Here is a 26,959-nt window from a genome sequence, read left to right on the forward strand (position 1 = left end):
AGTTAGGTCTTGGCGTCGGATCACGGCTGCGTCGCGTTGACCTGTGGCTGGTATGTGACGTCGTCAGGTCGTCTTTCGTCGTCGCATTCTTTCTTTCCAGACTTCGTCGGGACGGCGGCGTGTCGTTATGTTGTCGAGGTAGTTTCTTCGGCGTCTTCGGCGGCGGCGGAGGGTCTTCGTCAGTTCGACGGACAGCAACCGCACCTCCATCGGTTGCTGCTTTTAGTTTTCCGGATATGGGCTTGCTGACCGGCCCCGGGCTGGGCCAGTGAATGGTCGGCGCTGCGGCGACAGGTAGCGGCCTGGTGATGGCGAACACGGTCGTCGAGAGCTCCACTGAGTAGCCGCGAGGTAGTCAGCGATATCGCGAGGGCGTTCACCTTGCTGCGGGCGCGGAGCGTTGACGGCGAAACCTCGCAGTCCCATCTCCCGGTATGGACATCGTCGGTAGACGTGACCCGCTTCTCCGCAGTGGTAGCACAGCGGGCGGTGGTCAGGAGCGCGCCATACGTCTGTCTTCCTCGGGTAGCTGCGCTGGGCAACGGGTGGGCGTGCTGGCGGCGGGGGTGGTCGACGGAATTGCGGCGTTACAGGGCGCTGTCGCGGTCGCGGAGGAGGACCTTGACGGCGTGCGACGGCGGCGTAGGTCATCGCTTCTGGCTGGGGTTGCGGTAATTGAGGTTGCACCTCCGGAACCCCAAGCGACCGCTGAACCTCATCTTTGACGATGTCAGCGATCGAGGCCACTTGAGGCTGCGACGACGGGAAGATCTTCTGGAGCTCCTCTCGTACGACTGCCCTGATAGCCTCGCGCAGGTCGTCGGAGGCCAGCGATTGAATGCCGGCATAGTTTGTAGAGTTGGTGCGGCGGTCGAATTGCCGGTTGCGCATCTCGAGTGTCTTCTCGATGCTAGTGGCCTCGCGAAGAAACTCGTCGACGGTCTTCGGTGGGCTTCGTACCATACCGGCGAAAAGCTCCTCCTTTACACCACGCATCAGTAGCCGGACTTTCTTTTCCTCGGACATTTCCAGGTCGGCGTGGCGGAATAGGCGGCTCATTTCTTCCGTAAAGATGGTAAAGTTCTCGTTTGGTAGCTGCACTCGGGCGTCCAGCATAGCTTCAGCCCTTTCCTTGCGCACGACGCTTGTAAAGGTGCGCAGGAAGCCGCTACGGAACAGGCCCCACGTTGTCAAGGTCGATTCCCTGTTCTCAAACCAAGTTCTGGCGGCGTCTTCTAAAGCGAAGTAGACATGCCGCAGCTTATCGTCGGAGTCCCAGTTGTTGAACGTCGCGATGCGTTCGTAGGTCTCCAGCCATGATTTCGGGTCTTCAGTCGCTGCTCCATGGAAGGTTGGTGGGTCCCGAGGTTGTTGTAGGATAACGGGGGACGCTGGGGCAGCCATTGGGGTTGTTTTGACCACGATCTTCTTTGTCGACTCAGGTAGAAGTCCGTGCTCTGGGGGCAGTCCTTGAAGTCTGCGGCTAGCACGCTGGTCTTGGGCGATGTTGGTTTTGTCCTCGGGCTTCGGGCTTGGATCGCGGCTTTGCGGGGGCGTTCGGTACATGAACGCACTAGCACCTCCACCAGATGTCACGTGGTGGTGACGTTAAGAACACAGTAGCAATACTGTGAAAGGCAAAACTAGATTTTATTGGGCGAACCTGTGCCCACAAAACAGGCTACACTTATAGCACAACGAAAGCAGCGAACACAGTTGGCGATCGTCGGAAATCTGATCAGCGAGGCAAGCGCGTCGGCTTTTATACAGCAGGCGTCGAATGTTCCAGACTAATCGTTCGGACCCGCGCGCCTTCCACAATGTTCTACACCATTCGCGTCACACGATGAAATCAGATAACACAACGTTCGGCGACAACAGACAGCCGGGTAGAAGCATCGATAACTTTCCAGAAACTTCGGATACATGCAAGTGCGTCCCGCGCTGTGCGATTACATTTGTTAGGTGGCGAAACGTGGTCGCCAGATAAGTACACGTGTCAATATAGCGCATTACAAAGGAAGTACAGATTACACCAAATTAAACAAAAGCAAACAGCACCAATGAAACACACTTTAGCGTGTTTTATGTGCAGTTTTATACGTTTCTTTTTTATTGAATACAGAGATAAAATGGCATAATTAATTTCTAACAAACAATCAAATTCGCACATCCTATTTTTATGTTTTAAATTGGTTTGACCCAGCTAGGGCCTGTATCTTGAGAAGATTTCATTTCCCACTTTTATCATGTATCACAAGGATGGTGCATTCCTAGCAAAGACGGCGGTGTGGTGATATCCCAGCCACGTCCGTACCAATGCCTAAAGACCCGAACAGAAAATGAAGTGGATCGTTAGATAATACGGCCCCAGGGATGCATGGCCATTGAAAAAGCGACACATGGCATACGAGTGCCTGCAGGCAGGTTCAGTAGTGCCCACCCATCGGAAGAACAAAGGGAGTCAGAAAACTTGCACTAATCCCTTGTCAGATCACTGGGCAAGATTTTATCAGTTCTCGCACGTCTTGCAAAATGAGGCAGGCGCGTGGCAATATCACCAATGTTGTTACTTTGTTTACTGACGGGTGCTAGCGCACCCGTCAGTAAACAAAGTAACTGAGCACCTACGGGGGGGGGAGGGGGGCACCCAGGTGAGCACGTCGCACTAATGCCAAGTGACAAGGAAAGAAAGAGAAATAAATTTTCCCGATGCCCATAACCCAAAATGAAACATGCGAGAATGCCAATTATAACATGCACAAGCACACCCAAAAGCATGCGGCAGTAAACTAGCCAAAGCTGAACTACTCCCAAACTACTGCGGTCGCAGCCACCATAGAGCTAAGTGAAAAATCTAATTTGGCTGAAGCCAAGGGGCGGTCGCAAATGAAAAATTTTTTTAGAAGTCGCGAAAGGTTGCAGCACCTCCAAAGCGACACCAGTAAGGGTGTATGAATATTCAAAACTTTCGAATAACGAACTGAATAGTGTGCTATTCGATTTGGTCTTTAAATCAAATAGTCATTATTTGTAAATGCAAATATTTTTCTAATAGTACTTCAAGACGTCAACTGTGCCCAAATAAACATAAAGTTGAAGCAAATGTATGGATAATTTTCAGCCCCGCGGGCATAGTATAGGCATAAAACATCAGAACTTACATAGCATAGTTGGCTACGTCACTTAGGTAGTTATACTTCACAGGTTGTAAAGCAATCATTCGCACTCTGAAGAGCCCTGTGCATGCGAAGAAACTACTTGTTCACTCCTAATGTTCCATTTGTGTTTTTATCAAACAACGCTTCATAACATACTTTGTAATGACAGAAACATTAAAGATATTGGGATGCGAACATTGTTTTATGAATGATGATAATGGCAGTTCATTATTAGAAAACTATTTGAAATGTATTCAATTCTCAATTTGATTCACTTCTGCCGCTATTTGATTCGTATTCGATTCAGTCTCAAAAATCACTATTTGCACACCCCTAGACACTAGGCAACACTTCCTTTCGAACAGGCAAATTTTTTCAAACATCTGGTTGCCGCCATACATGCACTGCCGTGACCGTATGGGATTTGTTTTTACTGTTGTACAGGTATCGTGGCGACCTCCAAAGGGTTAAGAAACATTTTATTCACAGCTGTTTGGCCAAGGACTTATGCTAATTATCTTTCGGTGTTCTTTTTTTTTTCTTTTTTTTGAGGCCGTTAATGTTGGTGCACCATGTTTATTTTTGTTTCTTTTGTTTGTTATCAAGGTGAGGTGGCATTATAGACAGTCTAAGAATTTTTGAAAACTTGTGTAAGACAGTCACCTTTTTCCCCCATCTTTCAATAGGGCGACATTCAAGCACCCAGCTGCCCGACGTGACTTCGGCAAGGAATCAGAGGTGACCTTCAAACTTGAAGTCTCCTTGCACCATTTCTTACATGCATTTTTTATGTAAATCAACATTTAGGCTGCAGGAAAAAAAGGCAGCTACTGTGTGAAAGGCTTCTTGCTTCTCAGGGTCGATGAACCTTTTCAAGGTCCCGCATGGGGATTAATCAATTCTGAGGACAAAATTCTTGCACTGCAGCTGATGCCAAGAGCAAAACGACACAGTGCCACCTATGAGACATGAGTGAGTTCCTTTTCCCTGTACATTTGCAGTGCTAATGTAGAGGGCACTTGATGGCTGCAAAACTTGTGAGCTACAGTATTCGCACTTTCCAGCGCCTATAGGTGGCGTGGAGAACGTCTCAATATGGCGGGGATAGAGGTGATGGAGGCGACACGAAAGCGTGCACATCTCCAGAAGCAGGCGGCTTACAGGCCTCTGGTATCTCTAAGCGCGATCCTCCACATTGTTAAGGGAACGCAGAGATGCGTTGTAGAGGGAGAGGGTATGTTTAACGCTGGCTATATAATATGGTGTGAAATACGAGAGACGACAAGCGCGGCTGTTAAGGTCGAGTCACTCTGCCTGCAGACAAGCGCCGTGAGAGGACCACCGCATACTATAAAAGTTCAAGTCTGCAGTGTAGCCGGCACCGTAAAGGTCACTATTTATCCTTACGTTTTGTAATTTATACGCGATGTACAAGAATTGACACCAAGCAGTTAATTAGTAGCGCTCGGATGTAAACAAAGCGCAGTACCCCCCATGCCGCTGCATAAAGTAAACGTTGTGTGCATTCGCGATGAGATAAATGGCTCCATGCACCGGCTTAGTTGCGGAATGCTTGTTAATGATGCCAGATAACACGTAAACATTTCAGTAGTGCCAATTTACAATATATGAGCGAGACAATGAGGTGTGCCAGTGCGCCCCGTTTCCAGCACGATTAGCGTTTTCGCGTGCTGTGGGGAAGCTCGCATGCGCATTCTTCATCAATTACCGCTTCAGGTACGTAGTCCTGGCCCTTGTTTCTTTCAACATTGTTATCGAAGAGATGCTTTAAGAACAAACAAAAATACAAAATCAGAAACGCGTGCGCTCGACCTCGGATCGGTACACACCTTTCCCTACGGCCAAAAAAATCATCAAGCGCCTTGTGCATAGATTGCCTGTTTCATTCTCACACAAAACGTCTAAGAACAGCTGCGGAATACATTCTCTAGATTGTAATGCTCGCGACGCAGCGTCAGGCACCATCGCAGAGCATTTGCCGAAACAGCACGAGTGCAGGCAGAAAACTTAATAAACGGTGACACTAGCATACTTAAATTTACTTTGGGAACCTAGAGGGAGTTCTTCGGCCAACCCTAGGTCTCACTCTAGCTTCATGGGACCGCAGTGGTATCGTTTGCGAAGGCATGGCGTTTCTCTTCAGCCGCTGTCGTAAGGGCTTGCAACAAAAATAAAATGAAATCGTTGAGCAAGTCAGTTACACTCACCAAGGTGGCCCCAAAAGAAGTCTTTGTTGAAATGCTGGCTACATACGACCATTTCTTCGCTCACTTGCTTCCCGATGCAGAGCTTGATCGCCCGCAACTTCTTCTAATTTTTTTTTTTATTTTGGAAAGTGGTGCAGGCTTACTTTTCCCAATATTGCATGATTTGTGCATTGTGGCACACTGTACATGCAGTTGCTCTTTGCTCGTCGACTGTTTTTCTTTTTTCCATATCGAAGAGTACCAAAACGCCAACACAGCTGCAGAAACCGTGTGAGTGGGAAATCCATCACCCCCTCCCGGGTTCCGGAAAAAATTCGCGCAGCGGCGCTAGCGTATCTGGAAAGCGCGAATAAGGTACCTGGCCTCGTCCTTGTGGAATTGCTGCTGGCATTGACGTTGTTGGTGCTTTTGGCATTGTTTTTCACCAAACACCTCATTCTCAATGCTTCCTCTATTGGGGTATGTGCCATGTTCGAGGCTTATCCTGTGCTATTTAACATGGGATCATCTTGTATGCGCATGCAGAAGAGCCTTCAGGCACAAGCACTGCGGATATGCCTTGGCTTGCCATGCTGCACATCAACTAAAGGCACAATAGCGGAAGCACGGGCTTGTCCAATCGACATATACAGGTCTTGTGAACCTGTGCGAACCTATCTTCGCCTGCTGACTAGACACTCACACTATCATCTGTTAACGCTTCCAAGAACCAACCTTGACTGTGCTTTTTCTAAAGCAATCACATGTCACATAAGCTTTATAACTGCAAGGTTCGAGGCCACCAACATCCCTGAGACACCTCCATGGACATTGCAGAGACCACTAGTGAGGCTTCAGATACCCGGAATTATGAAGAAATCCCACGTTTCCTCCACTGGCTTGAAACAGTTCATCTTGTCCCATATATTTACACTATATAGTGGAACTGTACAAGTATATACCATGGTTCGGTCACACCATCTGCCACAACGGCAGCATTTGCCATCCCACAACTTGGCATTGCTCTTCAATTTCGATTAGACCACAAATCGCACGTTTAGAAGAAATCCCACGTTTCCTCCATTGGCTTGAAACAGCTCATCTTGTCCCATATATTTACACTATATAGTGGAACTGTACAAGTATATACCGATGGTTCGGTCACACCATCTGCCACAACGGCAGCATTTGCCATCCCACAACTTGGCATTACTCTTCAATTTCAATTAGACCACAAATCAACATCTACGGCTGTGGAACTTGCGGGAATACGGGCAGCTGTCTGTTTTATGAGAACATAGACGCCTCATAAATGGACGGTGTTATGCCATGCCAAATCAGCACTACAGGCGCTAAAATGCTTTTTAAAGAAAGGACCATATTATCTGCTCGTGCTGGAAATCGCCGAACTTCACTACAGTGATGAATTAGGTGGCCACATGATCACTTTTCAATGGGTGCCTAGTCATTGTGTTGTGATTGGCAATGAACTCGCTGACCGTGAGGCAAGATCGGCCTTCTCTTTGTCTGATGAAGTACGGATTGCGTATTTGCGACCTGACAGCTACTCTATGATCAAGGCACTCATGCAGGACCTTACAAAGGCATACAGAGCCCACAATGACATCCACAGACATCTATATATGATCGACCCGAAAGTAAATTCTGTTTGCCCCCGAAGGTTATGCGGAGCAAAACACCATTGCTATGCAGGATTTGGCTGGGCACTGCTTTCACCCGTCGCTACATGCACCTCATTGGCCAGTCGAACAGCCCTGATTGCGAACACTGCCAGATGCCTGAAACGCTGGAACACATACTGTGCGATTGCCCAGCATATATGCTGGAGCGAAGGACGTTGGAAAGTTCCCTAGCCAGCGTTGGCAGGCAACCACTGTTGGAGCACGCTATCCTTGGCCCATGGCCTGACACTCCAACTTCAATGCGGGCAACTAAAGCGCTCTTGAAGTTTCTGCACGACACCAAGCTAGACGAGCGGCTCTAGCAGGGCAACTGTCTCATATACATAAGCACTCACCACTTCTCTTATCATCATCACCCATTCTAGTACTTTCACTCCCCTTCCCTCTTCCCTAGTACAGAGTAGCAGACTATAACGCACTAGCTCAGGTCGACCTCTCTGTCTTTCCTGTCAATGAATTCTATCTATCTATTGAGGCTTATAATCATCATTGTGATGTACACCTTCTTTGGGTGGAGGCCACGGCGTCACCAGTACCGAAGCCACGGCCCGGAGGCAACTCAAGACCAACACCTATCCTCTTCTCACGCTCCTGCATGCGACGTACCCCACCCGTCATCAGCCCCTTTGTCCTTTCTGTACAGAGTGGGCTACCCTATACCATGCCACATGGGCCTGCCAAAATATCCCTGATAACCCCCCCAACTGAAACGCAACACATGACTAGTGGGAGATGGTGCTGATCGCCAGAGCTGAAAGTGCTGTGACCACCGCTGGTGCCCTGGACTGAGAGCACTGCCCACCACGGGATCCAACCCTCTTCGTGCCCCATCAAAATAAGGTCTCTCTCTCTCTCTCTCCGTTATTGTTGAGCCACCGACACTGCTTTCAGTAGCACAACAGCGAATAATTGCGTGCGTACACAACACTATCTTGTCAATAACATTTTCTGTGCGGTGCACACAATGTTCACTACAGTATTGCTGGTGTGGGCCTCCGAAATGCATGCGCCACTGCTCTCAGAGTCCGTGCAGAGCAAAAAGCCTTGAGCTACATGCCCACCACTGTTGTTGCGCAATGGCTCAGTGCTTAGCGCATTGGGCTCCCAAAATGCACACTGCTTCGCTGACATGGTTTCAAATCCCAAAGGCTGCGCAGAAATTCTCTTTTTCTTCGCGCTATGAGAATGGCAAAGCTGGGAACGACAAAGGTGGCCCAATGACAGAAATCGCCACTGTGCGTCGTCTATGACAACAACAGTGGTCGTCAGTGTAACAGAACAGATGGACGGGACGCACAAGGCAAACCCAATTTCAAGCACTCGACTGCTGTCACAGTAAAACAGCAAGAAGACAGGACACAGGCAAGAAACAGACACAGCGACAGGCTTTCTTTGCATTGCCCTCTGCACCGCATCTTGACAGTTTTTCACAGTGAGCTGTGTACCAACCAGCTCAACTGCACAAACGCCGTCTGCACAGTGTACACGTTTCTTTACGCTAAGTGATTTCGACAGTTCTGTCCAGTGGTGGCAAGGAATGACTGTTGGGTAAATTGAACACGCTGCATACTCAGTGTGGCTCTACAGGGTGATCATGTTAAAGTTCTATGGAATTTTTAAAAATAGCCTCTTGGGGGCGAGATTACACAATTCTAGTCTTTGAGCTTGATTATTCTAAGAGGCAGGCATTACTAGCACAAGAAATCAAAACACATATTAAACTAATCAACAGAAATCCACTAATTATATTTTGAATTAATTACTTTACGGCACTTATTGCAATTTATTAATTGTAGCCAGTGAGTTTACAAGGCGTATCTACTTGGAATGAGTTTCCAAAATGACACCAGTTTGGAGATATGTGCCATCAAATTTTCCATAATATTTCAGTTATTCCACTTATTTTCTTAACAAAACAATGTTTTATACATTGAAGCATAAGAGTAACAGGAATGCCCATGTATTTCCTCACACACTGGGAAATATCTCAAAATTGGTGTCATCCTGGAAATTAATTTCAAGTGGATGTGTACTGCAACCTAACTGGCTAGAATTTGTTAATTCCGATATGTGCCTTAAAATAATTAATTAGGAAGTTAACTTGCGATTTTTTTTATTAGTTGAATCTGTGTTTTGATTTCTTATGCTAGTAATGTCTGCCTCTTCGAACAATTCAGCTCAATGACAAAAATTACGCCACCTGGCACCGGATATTTTTAAAACTTCTGTAAAACTTAAAAATGGTCACCCTGTATATCACTTCGACGTGCCGAATACTGCTACACATGACCACTCTGCTAAAAACACTACCACATTTGACGAGATGTCCAAAGTGCTATTTTTGATCAGTAATGATAATGTAATCATTAATTTAGTTCCTCATATCTGCAGCCAATAATTAACTTGTGCATGTGCTCTGACTTAGTGATTCAACTGTTTTTATGGAAAAATGAAAAATGCCTGACTGCACATTAAATCAATATTAAATTAGTGCAGTATAATTATCAGGATTCGAAACAAAGTGCACAAATCATCAACCTATCATCTTGACTATCTTTCAGAGGAGTCTGCAGTGCCTTCGAATAAAATAATGCAACTTTCACACATTTATCGACAGTCCTTCGTAACAGGCGACTGAGGGGAAAGAAACTAGGCCAGAAATTAGCACTGCTACTTGCCATGTATGCTATCGCATACAGTCAAACCCACTTATACTTACACCAGTATTAACAACATATCAGATATAGTAACCGTCTATACATTAACTTTTGTATCTGTTCTATGGTAAAGTGAATCGCTCACTAGAATGCTCCCATTCCACATAATCAGCGATAACAATTACAACTGTACACCCGGTGTATGTGCCAAAGGGAAAGCAAATGCAAAATGCACAAAACAAATAAAATGCAAGTTGGGCACATCGTGTGGCACGCCTTCATCACATCGCATCGCTAAGTTGTCAAAGTTCATTGAGGACTGAAGCAAAGACGCCCCTTTGTCTCCATTATTGTTCACAGTTTATGTTAAGGGCATAGAAGGATAACACAAAAGTAATGGATTAGGTTTTGATCTATCTTACATTTGTAATGCGCAAAAACTGCAACAGAAGGTCGTTGGGTTGATGAATTCAGACGATATTGTGCTACTACCAGAAAATGCAAGGGATTTGCAGAGACTTACGAATGTAAGTGGCAATACAATGACTAATCTATGCCATAAGTTTAGCACAGACTAATCGGGAATTATAGATGTTTAATGAAGAGCCAAGTAGATATGTGGTATTGATTCAACAGGAATGTATACCCTAGTCAAGCAATATAAGTACCTGGAAGTACATATAAATGAAGGAAAGACCTGCTCAAGTGTCCATTAAGATAATCTAAAAATTAAAGGGAAGAGGAATACAGCAATAATGAAATATAGAACATTTTGTGGCTACAATATATACGAAGTGATGCGAGGAATTAGGAAAAGTGTAACATTGCCGTTGCCAACGTTCACAAATTCTATTCTGCGCTTAAAATTGGATGTCTTGTCGGGGCTGGAAGTTAATGAGAGATCGGCGGGCTGGTTGGGCTTTGGGAGCCCACTGCAAAACCACAAATTAGGCAGTGCAGGGTGGCCTGGGTTGGGCCTCGTTTGAAGTGAGAGGGGCGTAGAGCTAGATTAGTTTTGACGAAAGACTCAGGAACATGGATCAAAATAAATGGGCGGCTAAAGCGCACCGATATCCGTACCTCAAAAACATGGACACAGAGCGGAGGAAAAGAACAAGAAAGTTGGCAACCAAGCACAGGGTAATTGAAAGTGTAAATAGGCAACCAGGAGTCATAAAAAAGAAAGTGAAAGAAACAGAGACAGCAAACTGGATGCAAAGGATGGCAACAGAAAAGACCATGGAGATTTACAAAAAATAGCAGGAAAGAAAGCGGGAGGGAAAATTAATACAATAATGCGTGGGGCAGTGACTTGCTATTGGAGGCCCGAGCTGGCTGCTTGAGGACAAAAATATACCGGAGCAAACACGCACCGCAGGATGAGGCATTTGTGGGGTGCGAAAAATGACCAGAAACAACTCAGCGCATCGTAATGGAATGCCAAGATATTCACCAAGCGAGACCCATAGGAAGTGTCCACCTTCGAGAAGCATTGAGATTCAAAGACGATGGAAGGATTAACTGGCCAGCAGTCGAGATAAGAAACAATTTGTCTATTGGTGAAAGAAATGCACGTAAGAGATTGACAGAACCAGAGGCACTGCAAGCGTAGGTAATTTCACAATATAGTGTTAGAGGTTTTAAATATAAAAGTTAACATCAAGATCAGATAGACAAAACGCTGGATGGCGATAGACATAGAAAAACCTGATTAAATCAAGCATGCTGGGCGACAATTTGTTGCCGCACCATTTCATAGCGCATACCCACAAACATTATTATCATCATTGCCGGCCACGCATGCCCCTCTCAACAAAGTCGGAGGGTTGGAAGGGAGATGGGGAGAGGGGCAATGAAGGCGTGACGTGAGAGGTGCACGGCATAAAGGCACGTGTGGCAAAGTGGGTTTCTTCCTTTCCCTGGATTTCGCATTCTTTTTCTTTTCAGTGCGAACACCAAGGAGCCGGATTTGATTGTTATAGCCAAATGTATGGCAACACTGAAGTAAACAGTTTCTTTTACCACAAAACACGCACAGAAGTTCACAGTGCAGCAGCTTCTCATTCTTACATCCAAGTATTGTTAAAATCAGTAATGCTACGAATGACTTCGACTGTACTTTTTATCTAATTAAAAAAATACCTGAATGTCTGTCCCATCTGCTTTTTTGTACAACCCAGTTGTAATAATTATAAGTCATAACCATGGAAATTTTCTTGCCACTTGAATATTGTTATAAGTGGGTTCAACTTTAGTTAGATAACGATGACTGTGACCTCTCGACAGCTGTGCACGTGTGCGTCACAGGTGACCGTGCACGCTCTCATTTAGCAGCTGTTTCTCGGCGTCGTATCTCTTTCACCATTTCGTACACACTGTGACACAACTGTGTACGCTCAGCAAAGCTCAAGTTTTCAGTTGGATACCTCCGAAGTGGGTGAAGTCCACCTATAACGCCATAAAGAAATGCGTGACCGATGGAGGGATCGAATCTGTCTTCCAGCACTGCAGCCCAGTAATATCACCATCGCACGCATGCTTCTGTCACACGAAAGTTGATCTCTGAAACCTCTGGGGAGTGCGTCACATGCTAGTTTTTCCGCATTCTTCCCTCTCAACCGCAAGCACCCTGAGATGCTGCGCTAGACCGCACTGCCTTCACAATCGGCCCGTAATTTTCATCAAGCCTACAAAGTGTGCATAGTCTACTTATAACACTATCGCATTAATACTAGCACATAGAATGCTTCCAAGCACTAAGACTCACCCAGTGCCAGCAGACGAACGGGAGACGCCGCCACCCGGTCATCATTCAGTCTTCCCAGCTCGCTGGGATCGGTCCGCTCGTCGACGAAGCGGTTGTAGCTGTACTGGCGCATCTGCGTCGTCCTCTTGGTGATGGGGTTGTTCTGCGAGGAGCGGCGCGCCAGCTCTTGCAGTCGTGTGGCCAGTGGAGGAGGTGGTTCGTCGTCCTCGGGTGGAAGGCCCAACAGGTCCGGAGGCTCCATGGGGTTGCGCAGATACAGTTCGTCGATGGAACCCGGGTCGCCCCAGGTGCGGCCACTCACATCCATGTGGCCTGTATGAATGAAGCTGCAGCAGACATTGTTCTGTTTAAATATCCAGATGCCAGTAACTCTTTCGTTCCTTAAGGGATGCTCTATCTTAATGCAATTCTGATCACAGCCTTTTAAAACTCGGGGTGCCTTCTTGTCAAACAAAGTTGTACCAGGATTCCATGAACAAGTCTGGATTGGAATCAATTGCCTGCTTCCATTGCCACCATTCCAGACAATGGAAACTTCAAAGCAACCATGCACAATGCACTATGTTCAATTTTATGGCTGCCCTTGTTTGCTATTTGTTACTATGAACCAGTCATTTCTGTAATGTCTTCAGGCCTGGAACCTATTTAAATAAGTAAATAAATATTGAAGCACCTTTTGAAGAAAATGTTTGCGATTTGTAAACAATGCTGCCATGAACTTGCAAGCTAAATATTATTTCACTGCATACAGCAGCGAGTCCACAATCTTGCATAACAAATTGCTGTCACTACAACAGCTTTCAAAGCCACCTCTATAATGTAGTCTCGACGATGCCATAGGCCTACGTGACAGCCCATAGACAGCAGCTATTAGGCAGCATTAGACAGCACCCATAGAGAGCAGCCACCCATCCCATCACCATTCCTTTGGTGCTATTTGACATCTTTGTCAGATACCAACCTTGGAGAATTACTATAAGTGCTGTAGGGACACGCAATTCTCACGCATCCCCTAATGTTGTTTTCCCTGCATGGCTCTTGTATCTCCTGTAATCCAGCTTGTGCATGTGCCGCCGTCAGTTGGTAGCAGTTGCTGAATAGCATGAGAGATGGTGCGAGTATTGGGCTGCTAATGCCGCATAATGGCGGGCTTACTCAGGCAGAAAAGGGAGCAGCCTCTTTCTCTTTGGCTTCGGGTCTTGTCGCACACACACTGGCATGCTTCCAGGATGGATAAACAAGACCGTTCAAATGCATCACCGTTCACATGACTACATGCGAACAATTGGGCATTGGTGTCCAGCATGGGTGCGAACATATTCACTTGATATCCTGTTGAGGTGTGTCAGACTTCCTCAATTTGTCAGCGCCCATCACCATGTTTTATTAGTAGTTAATTTGGCTAGCAGACATTGGTGCATAGGAAGAGCAATAAATTCCCTTTTGATAGTCTTCACTAATGTGTTGTTGTTCCTTTGTCCCAAGGGCACATTTGAGACCCCATAGTGTATTGCGGTAAGTAAGAAAGAAGCAGTAGGCAGGGCACTGCCATTAGCAGTGCTCCAGTCGTGTGGAAATGTGTATAGGAAGAATGGGGAAAGCAAATACTCTGGTCTAGATATCTCCATTATCCTTTTGAGAAATTTCTGCAGAACAGTGTTCATTGAAAGGCATTACCCTCACCCGAGTGAGTTGTCACTTTTCAGGAAAAAGTGTTGAAGGTTGAGCAGGTTTCGACTCAATGACAGCAGCTCCTGGGAGACTTAAAGAGAACTCTGGCGGCACCTGAAGAACTTCTGAAAACTGCAGCAGTGAGACCGCGACTCCCACGTATGTGTACAATCTCACGTCATGTGGAGAAAAAAACAGAACTATACTCCTAGGAGACTTAAAGAGAACTCTGGTGCCACCTGAAGAACTTCTGAAAACTGCAGCAGTGAGACCACAACTCCCACGTATGTGTACACTCTCACGTCATGTGGAGAAAAAAACAGAACTATACTCCTAGGAGACTTAGAGAACTCTGGTGCCACCTGAAGAACTTCTGAAAACTACCAGACAGGACTTTTCCGAAGAGACAGCCCCAAAACCTGAAGAAGCATGCAGCAGCCGGCAAACAACAATGCCATCTTTGGTTTGTACATTGGCATCGTGAAGCCGTAAACCTCGCAGGCAGCAGTCCAATGTGAACGTTGGTGAAGCGAAGAGCATGCCCCTGTACACGTGCTCCACCAGGGCACCACATCTTGGTTAACGCTATCAAAAGACCCTGACAGAAGACTGTTGGTCTGTGCAAGTGTCATCTGTTCATTTGTGCAAAAGGTGAGCATCACAGAGTTTCCGGACGCTGGACTTGAGACAGCAAGATAATTGGTTCTATCCCAAGTACAGTTGTTCAGGTGCCTGAACCAAAGCATGAAGCACAAGCAAGCATGCTTGCAGACATAACTGGCACATTTCTTACGTTGGCGTATAATTAGGCCATAATTGGCCCATATTTAATGTTCTGAACCCCCTAAAGAGCTGATAACGGATTCTAACTGCAAAGTGTCTCATGCAATGCCAGACAGGCCACAACTCTATCAACAGCTCTAGAGTTTTGCACTGCTGGTGGTTTTTTTCCTGAATGCTCCTTAGCCTCTGCCAGGTCTTTTTGTGAGTTGGTTCAGTGGATATTTCGCGCTACATAGGAGCTGGTTTTCATAGTTGCTTTCTTGCTGCTTTGGTTGATAGCTCATAGTTGCTATCAGCATTCCTGAAAAATTTATAAATTCCTTTGTGTGTCATAGTCTGGGAGGACGGGCCTGATAATGGCTGCCCCTTCAACCTTCAGCACTGGCCAGTTTTCTTTTTTCTTTTTTTCCCCCACCCGTGTTGGTTCAGTGGACATTACATGTTGCATAGACACTAGTTCTTTGAGGTAGGTTTCTTCCAGTTCGGGATAAATGAAAAGTCCATAAATCTCTTTGTCTCTCAAAGTGCAGATAGATCTGCCACACTAGTTTACCATAGCCGAAACAGAGCACAGAGACATTTGTTGTGCCTGCTTTCAGAAATTCAACTCGCAAGTGTGTGTGTGTGTGTGTGCGTGTGTGTGCGCGTGTGTGTGTGTGTGCGCGTGTGTGTGTGTGTGCGCGTGTGTGTGTGTGTGCGCGTGTGTGTGTGTGTGTGCGCGTGTGTGTGTGCGCGTGTACGTGTGTGTGTGTGTGTGTGTGTGTGTGTGTGTGTGTGTGTGTGTGTGTGTGTGTGTGTGTGTGTGTGTGTGTGTGTGTGTGTGTGTGTGTGTGTGTGTGTGTGTGTGTGTGTGTGTGTGTGTGTGTGTGTGTGTGTGTGTGTGTGTGTGTGTGTGTGTGTGTGTGTGTGTGTGTGTGTGTGTGTGTGTGCACGCGCGTGTGTACACATGTACACACGCGCGTGAATGTGTGCGTGTTTAGATGGCTTCTCTGTAAATGACAGAACAGGTGCACAATGTTCTTTCTTGCCCGAGTTGCTTTCAAGAGACAGGGTGTGCACTAAAGCACAAAACGAGTCTACTCGGGAGTGAACAGGGTTTTGCAAGGGTGCATGGCCAAGTTATCATGGGAGCAGCAGTGAAAGGGTTAGTGTCGCTTCCTTCAGCTTTTTTACATGCCTGTCCCAGGTAGCATAACATTTCTTCAGCATAACTGGCAAAAAAACTGTATTTTCCCCTACTCAGAATATTAGATGTACATTGCAAATGATGCAGAGGCAAAAAAGACAAAAAAGTCTTTCACAATTAACATCATGCACATATGAGATGAAATATGACCATCTAGCACTGTTCATTACTCTACCGTGTTCAGAATTCAAATCGGGGTCCATGAAATGTAAGCAGTAATCCTGTCATTGTGCCATCATTATCATGTCATCTTCGTTTTGGTTTAATCAATGGCGATTGTCTGTTAATGTTGACAGACTCGTTCCATAAGAATAATTCAAATAAAGAAAAAGAAACCTTTGTTTGTTTTTGTTGCACAGTCACTAATAGTTTTCTTTCTGAGGTTGAACAGGACAAATACCTTGGTTTAAGGATTACTAACAAACTATATTGAAATGTATGTATAGACACCGTCGTAGCAAACATTCTTTGAATTTTTTTTTTTCTGAAGGTGTTCGTTGAAGCTAGCTAAACCAGACGTATGCATCCTTGCCCGTAATGCTAGTATTTTAGCTACAATGCGCAATGCCGTAATTATTATAGACCCCTACACACTAACAATAACATTAATAAACTCAATAGAATACAGAAGAAGAAAGTGCAATTCATCTGCAACTCATGTGACAGAACATCTGTCAGTACCCTTCTACCGAAAAGTGAATTCCCGTCAGTTAGCCACAGAAATCATATATGTCGACTAAAATTCTTTTATCAGTTAATTAACGGTCGTTACAATATTGACATGTCAATATCAAAAATTTTTGTTTACCAATTTAATTCTTTAAAGTAATTACTTTTTCAGTCGACGTACCCCATGAGCAGTTTGTTACAATTCACGAGTTGCATTATGTGCGAGAATGGGGGACAGACAATAGGTGTGTGCTGGTAACTATATGGCCACCTAGACAAAGATGCTTGCACTTCCCAACAACTTGGCCGTGCTAACTGCGTTCCTCCGCCGAAATGTTGTTTCAGGGGCACCGCAGCATCACCTTTCTGGTAAAGCTTCCAATTCGGCCGTTTGACCAGCTCGCTACTATCACTAGATGAACTGTAAAATGCATACACCAGGATGCACAGAGAGCAAAAAAGATGGTGTCCTTGAGAATGCATGATAGGGAAACCAATTGTTCCATCAGCATGGCTTCTTGTAAGAATAATGCTGCGGTCGCTAAAGAATGCCACCACCGTCACAGTGTGCAGTAACAACGGCTCTAAATGGCTCAGGAAATGTGCTTTTGTTGCATGCCATGGTTCAACACACGTTTGGCGCCGCCAAGCAGAGTACAATGTTCTTCGATTTCTGCAAACCATTCCCAGGACACAGTATGCGTGATCTGGACTTTTTGTCAGTGCTTAGTCAACACGAGGCCCTACACCACGAGCAGTCGCGTGATAAATATTGTCACAGTATTTAGCACAAGCTGTCTTTGTTCATGGTTAAAAAGCATCAATGTCCTCACCTGTTCTTATTTTTAAAAATGCCGTAAAGTAAGCAAAATATCCCTTGCTGGCTACTTTCTCTGCAACAGACTAGAAGGTTGGAGTTGTAATTTATGTAACACGATGTCAATGCACTGCTGTATCGCATGCCACAGTTCGCTCAGCACCAGTCCAGAAATCAAGACATGGAAGCTAAGCCTACGGTATGCAGGCACAGGCATTCTCACCAACTCTCTCTTGGGGCTTTTCAATCCCTTATCACCTCCCTCATGCAGAGTAGCATGTAGGCGACTTTAAACACACTGGCAGAATTTTCTGCGTTTCAATAAAGAGCTTTTTCTATCGCTCTCTCTAATGAACTCTGTCTGATATGTACATGAAAATTTATCCTTATCGGCGCAATACATTCATAAACTGCAGGTTACATATCAAAACGTCTTTACTCATTCTTATCAAGGTGTTTCAGATGCTTTCTGATAGCTCATTTCAACATCTTCATCCACATTGCCTTTCCAACCCCTCTGGTAGCAGACAGAGCCAGCTTTGACAAAGTGCTAGTAGAGAGATGAAATCGTGGCGTGTGCAGGAATTGGAAGACCCATGTTACGAGACGAGTACAACCTCGCAGCCAGCCCAGAGTTGCTGTTCATTCCTGCACGCACCACGACCATTTCCACCGTTTCCTCCACCGAGTGGCGTAGACTTCTAGGGGCAGCAATTTCAGCGCTTTCTCCAGCCTGCACGGTGCAGCAAAGAGTGCCCTGCACATGTTTTGCACTTTAACCCTTTGAGGGTCCATTTTTATCGCCATATGCGACCGCCCAGGGTCGATTTCTTTTATTGCAGCTTCCAATTCTTCTTAGAGACTTATTTCGAAAAAGATTCATCACAATTTTTCTAGGGTGACCATAAGGTGAGAAAAAAATATTTTGCTTTAGTATATATGTACTCTTCATTCATGAATAATAACAATAAAAAAGGAAATAAGCTTACAGGGATTATAAATGTTATGCATTTTTATACACATAGTTCAAGGCCTTAAAAATGAACACACGAGAATATTTTGCAAGACTCAAATGTTCCTGCTCTTACACTAATAGTAGACTCCCTTTAAGAAGAACTCCAAAGGATCATGAAAAGTGTTCGTCTTATCAGAAGTTTGTCTCATCAGGAGTGCTTCTAAAAATGATGTTTGAGCATGCAGTGTGTGTTCAAATACCTCGTGTATAAGAACAAATGAATGAAATGGCCTTTCAGGGAAAAAATAGCTGCAATATAAGCACTTATTGCACTACTAGTGGTACACTACAAATTGCCCTAGTAAGGCATCAGGCACTGCTGACTGTTACCCAGTCTGTTATTTTTTTTTGTGCCTGTCAAGAAAATCGCCTGGCTGCTACAAATGTAGACATCTCACTTAATTTTCTGAGATAGTCCTCAGTGCCCTCGCATAGTTCAAAAAACTGCGCTAAAGTATCCAGGCAAGCGTCAGCTGCACTGCAGGTCACTTGTGCAGATTCAGGCACAACATCCATGCTGTCATCGTCAGCAGCAGTTTCTGATGGCAGGTCGAGCACCTCTTCCATTTAAGCTTCCAGTGTGTAAGCCCTACATGTTTGCACACCTTCATCAATGCTGACATACGCACTCATGCCAATGGAGACACCCTTACTGCTCAGCGTAGAAACTATGCTGCTTTTCTCCAAGTTCACAGTAGAGTCCTCACTCATAGTATCGCAGTCATTCTGCACTGAGTGCAAGGTTGAGCTCAGCGCATTCTGCGCTGAGGGCGCGGAGGTTGGTAGCACTGGCATGACGGCACTATCACGTGATCACCATTGGGAAACAGCATTGGCTGCTTTTTCTTCTCGCTTTTTCTCTTCGCCTTTATTTTTTGAGTTTCACTGGCTTACTGGCCAGGCCACGCTTGATCTTTCTCTCTGCGGCCTGTTTCCTCCCTCCAGTCTGCAAGTTCAGAGAAAGCCAGCGTGATGCGAATCTGCTGCGGCGACAAAGAGGAGAGATCGTTGTGGGAGGTGCTGCGGTGGGGGGAAAGGGGAGTAGCACAGCGCTGAAAATTCCTCGTACGAAAGGCTAATCGCATCCATCGGCGCTGTGAAGGGCAGAGGGGGAGGGTCCGGCGATGGGGAGGCAAAGGAGAGAATGAACTTGAGGGCGCGGCTAATTCTTGAAGCCGGGCCGGGAGGAGACAGAGGAGTGAGGGAGGAAGGGTGGGAGAGGAGGAGCGGAGGAGCAGCGGTACCTTCGTAGAAACAACGAGGTGGTTAGGTATCCTCGTCTCCCCGCATCATACAGATGGTCGAAGGCGCAGAAAAGCTTTCATTTCTTTCTTTTTTTTTTCCTTTCCTTCCCCTAAAGTGCTGCTTGGATGGTTGAGTAAAGCTGCACGGGTAAGGCGCGGCCGGCCGCGAAAAGTTCATTTTAACCGATTAGCGCGTGTGCAGTGTTCATATTAAGCGAATTTTTTTGCATCGACTCTATGGGAAACCAAACAAACGACTTCCACTGTTCATCTTAACCAAGGGTTCATCTTAAACGAGTTCATCTTAACGGGAGTCTACTGTATGTACATCCATAGCGTAATCGAACTGCGTAAGTGAGCACACTCAAGAAATCTGTGTGGTTCTGTGCCCGTCAAAAAAGCACAACGTGTGACAAACTTCCGCTAATCTTAATCTTATCGCCAACCAGAGGCAATTAGTTTTCGCGAGTGTCAAAAAGAAAGCAACGGAAACGCAGGCACGGCGGCATCCTTCCTATGCACACCCCTGTGAGCACTAAACGAGCGAGAAAGAGGTGGTCGCCCTTTGAGCGATTAGTAACGAGTTAGCCATCAGTTTTGCAAGCGCAAGAAACCGACACCGCCCGCGGAACAAAACCCGAACCGCCGCCCGCCCGTGCATCAATGCGCCAGCGGTAGTATATAGAGGCGCGGGAGCAAACTAGCTCTAAAACAAACTACGCAACGAAAACAAAGAGAGGGAGGCGCACGAAAAAAATTCCCTGTATTCCCACATAGTGGCAGCACATGACAGAAAATAAGGAGTTAGGAAATTGGCGCGCTTTTTAAACGTACAGACGGTGCCGTAAATATATGGCATCAACCATTTTGGGACTTGTTTGTGGCCCCGTATATTTACGTCATTGACCCTCAAAGGGTTAAGTGTTACATAGTTTTTTTAATTTCTAAAAGTTAAGTATGCCACGATTTGTGATGCCTTAAAAGTTTTTCACATAAACAACTACCCTCAAGTTAACAATCAAAAGTTAATAAACACATTTTTGTTAATAAGAATCTTCAATGTAACTTAAGCAGCAGCAAATTATTTCTGCCTCGCCGCAGAGCTCGTCTGTGAAGATGACAGGTGTCTCATGGTCACAGCCTTCTTTAAAAAAATCCGTATTGTCTAAAAACAATTGAGCAGAATCCATCTCACGATGACTGTTGACAGTAATGCATCAATCAGCACTGAATCAACATAGCAACACAACGTACTGCCAAAGTCGAAACAAGGTATGTACGAGGATTGTACTGCAACGGGACTTCTCTTTCGCACTTCCACAAGAACACTCCCTGCCCTCTAGTGCCGCCGTCACGAAGCCTGCGCGTGGGGCCTCCAAAATGCATGTCACCTAAGGAAAGTGTCATGTACCAACTGGGTTCCTCTCTGAGACAAGAAGCTTGGTGCACCGGTGCCTACGAACACTGGCAATTGTTCCCTCGCTTGCCACACGCTCGGTGGAACATACTCGGTAACCCAAGTTGGCAAGAAGTTCGTTGAAGAGCGGCACGCACCTAGGGCACTTGTGGCACAGCTCGCCAAAGCGTTGGCGTGAAAGTCGTTCGTTGAAAAGCGGCCCATACCCAATGCATTTGTGGAGCAACCAGCTCAGACATCGGGTTTCTGTCCCTTAGGAACTTATGTGACGTGGGTTCGAATCCACTCAGCAGCAGTAAAGTTTAAGGAATCTTTGTCATCATCATCATCATCAATTTATTTTATGTCCCCTGCAGGACAAAGGCCTCTCTCTCCCGGTGATCTCCAAATACCCCTGTCCTGCGACTATGTTTTTTCACCAAGCCTGAGGAGTAGTTGAGGGTCCCTTTAAACTTGATATAATAGGAGTCGCCCAAACGCAGTTCATTGTAGAGCAGCAAATTCCCAGCAACACACACCTACAGGCGCATAACCAGCGACACAAGTTGGCATCAAAACGTTTTTCCGAAGAGCAGTACCTACCCAGTCCCACACCTTACAGTGACCCATACCAGTGTGAGAAAGGTTCGTTGAAGAGCAGAGCATATGTACACATTGCCACATACTCAGTGGCCCAAGTGTGTGCGAGTGTTCGTTTCGAACCGTTACCTCCGCACAGCAGCCGGATGATCTATCCATTCCACCATTCATTACCCAGTGACCCAGGTAGGCGGGAAAACGGGTAGATACAAACATACAAACGTACATAGATAGTCCCCAAAAAGTGCGTGCAGTACCCATAGAATGCGAATGCATTAAAAACACCCTGCATATAAACAATTTATTAAGTTTAGAAGTCTAAATCAGTAACGAATGACATCACCACTCTGTAAACAGCATCTACTGGGGCATCTAAAACAGACAATATTGATATACCATGTGCCACTCGGAATTATATCAATTATTTGTGAGTAGGACTTTGGGAAAGCTTGCATAAACAACATAAGTGTTTTAAGTTAGTTGTGCACTTATGCAACAGATTTATCCACTCTTCACATTTATTGCATTTAGTTTTAACTAAATGTGATATCTGTTCTTGGTGCACAGTTAGGCAATTATAGACTTCATGTCTTAATTTTATTTCAGTGTACTGCCTTTGGGCCATTCTGTTATATCAAATTTAAAGGGGCCCTGATCCACCTCTCGGGCTTGATGAATAAACACTGTCTGCACACGCTGCTGAGAACATCTCAGACAAGTTTTGCTGTTGTACGAAGTACGTAAAGCTCGCAAGCGGAACTCGACGTCAGCTTTCTCTCAAATGCTCTTTTTTTAACGGAAGCGTACTCCTCATTCTTTTCTGAACGCTTTATTTCGTAATAAAGTGGATTCCCATACACGGCTACTAATGGCAGCAGCGGTCTGCTACGTAGCGCGTATACCGTATACCACAGGCTGTCGCCACGACTGCACTGGCTAAGTGCACTGCGGCTCGCTGAAGACAACCATGTTTGGCGTACGTTTAGTGCGTCGCAAGCACCAAAACAGGAAGTCGTGGCATCTACACTAACATCCAAAATGAAATTTGAACTGTGTGCCATGGTGACATTCAGAAGGCGAAGCGTTGTGGGCATGCTACACTTCGCCATAGCCTTCGCAGCGCAAGGCATTGAAGAAGGAACGAGAGCACAACAGAGGCCATGTTTTGTTGCCGGTAACTCCACTTCTGCTGAATGCATTAAAGTACTTTTTCCGGCAAAGTATTTCTGGAATAGCCTATGTCTACCTCAAATACGTTTCTTCAGTTCGATGAAAAGTGGTTTAGGGCCCTTGTTTCAGTGTTCAAATCAAAATACTGCTTCTAACTGTTGGCAGAATTCAGCTTTCTCTCTTAAATACAATAATACAATACTACTTCATACAATAATATTTGAAATACAATAATATTTCAAATAGGCTTCTCCATGAACTATCTAATTAAGACATTTGTGTTCCACATGTGTATCAACAGCCAAATCAGAGTGAGCCCTTAATTAAAGCTTCTTCTCGACCTTATTAAGCAGTCAGACGATTTATTGAGCCCAACAATTTTATTTTATTTTCTTATTTTTGCTGTCTTTTAAGCATCTGTGTGTCAAATTTCTTCTTTTTTTGCCAAATGCACCCCCCTCCCCCAGGGTTAAACTTTTTTTATTGCTGATTTAAGATATCCAACCGCCCTATTTTGAAAAACATTCGCCACAATTTTTCTTAGAGTGACCACAATGTGACAAAAATATTTTCATGGGTAAACATGCATTGTTTACTCATCAATACAAATGGGCTTGCAGAAATACCAATAAAGATGAAACGGAGTTATATCAAAATAGGTACATTCTGATTCGGACCTTGGGCGGCAGAGTCCGCACTGGAGGAATCGCTGCTCGACTCACTTGCAGCAGAGCAACAGGCGCGCACACCTACAGCGTCATCAAACTGTGCATGAGTGCAAGCAAGGAAACTCAATGGTTGTGAAACCATCAGAAAAACCAACACGTCAGAAACTTGATCTAATCCTTATTTTCCCAACGATGGCAAATCAGTTTTCGCGAGTGTCGAGAAAAGAAATGCAGGTATGGGCATCATCTTTTGTATACAGCGGCATCGTTTGTACATACCAGCACCCACCTGTGAACAGGCGCATTCGCACTCATCTGAACAACAGACGAACGAGCACTTAGCGGTTCCCTTTGAGAGATTCAAAACCAGATAGACATCAGTTTTTAGGAGTGCAACGAACGGAAACAACCCCCGAGATGAAACCAAAACTAACCACTGTGTTTCTGCACATGCGTGAGTGGTCGCTGAAATGCCAGCATAAATAAGATGAATGAAGACCAGGAGACTACGAAGTGAAAAAGAAATTCCTTGTGTTCACACAGGGTGGCAGCATTTGCTAAGCATCAATGAGTTGAAAAATTGGTGCGTTTTTCAAAGAGAAATATGATGCCATACATACATGGTATCAACCATTTGAGACATGTTTGCAGCGCTGTATATGTGCGTCCTTGACCATCAAATGGTGAAATTTTACAACCTCGTTTTGCTTACTGCGTACTCTGTACTGTGCAAATTTATTCCAACTTTGAGACATTCTGAATGCTGACACCTTGCTACCGCATTTTGCTGACAGGTGAGGGAGTGCATTAATATCGCAACTTATTCTTCTCGCTTCTTCCACAGCACTGTTGTTTCTATTTTTCCGTGTGTCTAAGCAACGTGAATGATTGCGCCAACATGAACTCAAACAGGAGGGTGGGCCTCTGTGATGGGCCAGACAGTCACCTGTTTCGGAGCGGTCTGCTGATGTCGCGTGGGCTGACACGCGACAGGGACTCGCAGGCACCACGGGGGAACTGCCCGATGCGGAAGGTGCGCTGGCTCTGGCCCCGCCACCAGTGGTGCTCAGGCCTGCCGTCCAGAACCTCCACCAGGTCGCCTGGCTCCAGTTCTAGCCGGCCGTTCTCCTGCCAGGGAGGAACCACAAGGCTCAGCGCTGTATGACTAGGGCAGAGTCCTAGTCACTACACTTAATGATAACGCACCAGCTGGCAAAAGATGCATGCTTGTCGCAAGCACACACTTTCACTGAAGACACTGCATGGTGTACAACTGCTTGTCATTGCAGCTCTCAAGCACGTCAGTACACTGCAGGAACAACATTCACACTACAACAAAGCTTTTGCCTTGGCACGTCATCTGTAGACAGTTTGTTGCTTTCACTGCGTGTGCAGCTGCATGGTATAGCATGAGCCAGGCATTCAGCAATACACCTGGAACTTCCAATGGGTGCATTGAAAACCTGATGAAAATGTCGACAAAGTTTCCTCCTAAACTTTCACCAGCATAAGTTGACCCTGGGGTAGATGCATTCCAGCAAGCAGGTCCAGGCCAAAATGCTTACACACCCCAATAAAACTGAAGTCTTGAATATGTTGGAAGATGCCATGAGCACCAACTTCGGTAACACTTCCCTCCAACGAATTACGCTAGCACAATGATTTCAGCTCAACAAAGTCACCGAAAATACCAAGACGGCATTAGATTGAGTGTTATGCAAAGCAGCCTTGGTCAAATAAACTTGGTATGGGGAATCTTTCAGTTCTACAAACATTTTCTCCGCACAGCAATGCTTGTAAGTCGTCTCCTATGCTTATTTATGAAATTGTACAGCAATAACACTGTTTAATCAATGCCAGCTCTTACTATCTTATGCTTTCTAAACTCTCAAAATATTAGTCTATCTTTGAATACTTTCTCAAAAGCACAACAGAAAAAAAAAAAATTTTTTGCATAACTGCTGGATGTCACTGAAGTGTCCCCTGAAATCATTACAAAACATTCAGCATATGCTGCAGGTTTCATTTGAATGTTCTACATATTCTTTTGCTTCCTCATTAAAGGCTGTTGTATAAATTGGTCAGTTAAGTGAAGTTACTGGTAAGCAAACATTTCTTCAGTTTTTCTGAAGTTTGTTAAAGTAAACATTTACTGCATGTACCAGCGCTGGACAACTGAATAAATAACCTTTCAATATTAAAATAAGCCTTGAAAACACATTCAGTCAAGTCAGAAAGAAGCACAGTCTTGTTCTTGCATGCACAAGACCCTGAGTCAAGCTGTGGCCTAAGGGTAAATATTAGGCTTGTGTGAACATTCAATATTTTCAAATATTCAGTCGCATATTATGCTATTCGATATATGCTTTGGCTCGAATTTCAGTAATTAAAGCTTTCACAGAATTTGAAACAAACAAATATACATATTTTTCCATGTATAAGCTGCATTCCTGTTACATCAGCCTGAAGAGAAGAAAACAATCCGCACATATAACCCATGAAAATAACTGCATACAATGCCTGAACCTTTGCAAAAACAGTCTCCATTCACGGATGCAGGCATCGCCCACCTCGTATCTTTGGCCAGCGGCTCTGTTCTCCCATCTCTTTGAAGAACTGTACCCTAAACGTGGTTTCACGTGAGTGTGGCCTGCACTGTCTATTGTTGAAATAACGAACCAACATTTTTTCTAAGTCTGTCAACATCTGGGACGTTAGACAAGGTAAGGTTTCGTGCAAATCCTGCAACTATATTAACTTATTTGCACCGACATTACTCCACACTAATTACTATTTGCTTCAAACTAAGAAATTGATATTCATACCAGCCTAGTAAATATAGGACCATGACATTTATCTAATGCCTACCATTGAGTAAAGCCACATAACTTACTTTATTACTGCATGAGAGAATGAAACCAAGTGCCCATTACATTATCCATGCAACCATTCCCCCCCCCACCCCCTACAGCCTTCCACAGCTTGTAGGCCTTGATCTTGTCAGCAGACAAGTGCTTTAAAGTATCTGCCATGCTACTTTGATGAACCACAAAGAGCAAACGTATCACACACAATATGATTACCCAGGCCACACACCAGAGATGGGTACACAATTATCGCAAACACCCCTCCTCCCCATTACCTTATTCTATTTGCAAGCACGCCTAGAGGAGCAGGATGAGAGGGTACTCTGTCAAAGAGGGTGAAGGAGGAGCGAGACAGACAGGTTTTCAGTGCTGGATGAG

The 26,959-nt window shown here is 45.3% G+C and overlaps 1 protein-coding gene across 1 annotated transcript in view; it reads right to left on the reverse strand.

The window, feature by feature from the left end:
* The window catches only part of Ack (activated Cdc42 kinase), a 116,519-nt gene that overhangs the window by 74,339 nt on the left and 15,221 nt on the right, over positions 1-26,959 (reverse strand). Inside the window, exons 3-4 of the mRNA XM_055066337.1 lie at positions 24,661-24,842; positions 12,496-12,821 (exon numbers count right to left, since the gene is read on the reverse strand). Coding sequence (XP_054922312.1) covers positions 12,496-12,821; positions 24,661-24,842 — 508 coding nt within the window. The remainder of the gene's footprint in view (positions 1-12,495; positions 12,822-24,660; positions 24,843-26,959) is intronic.

The sequence above is a fragment of the Dermacentor andersoni genome, chromosome 6, assembly GCF_023375885.2.
Source record: "Dermacentor andersoni chromosome 6, qqDerAnde1_hic_scaffold, whole genome shotgun sequence".
Classification (NCBI taxonomy): Eukaryota; Metazoa; Arthropoda; class Arachnida; order Ixodida; family Ixodidae; genus Dermacentor; species Dermacentor andersoni.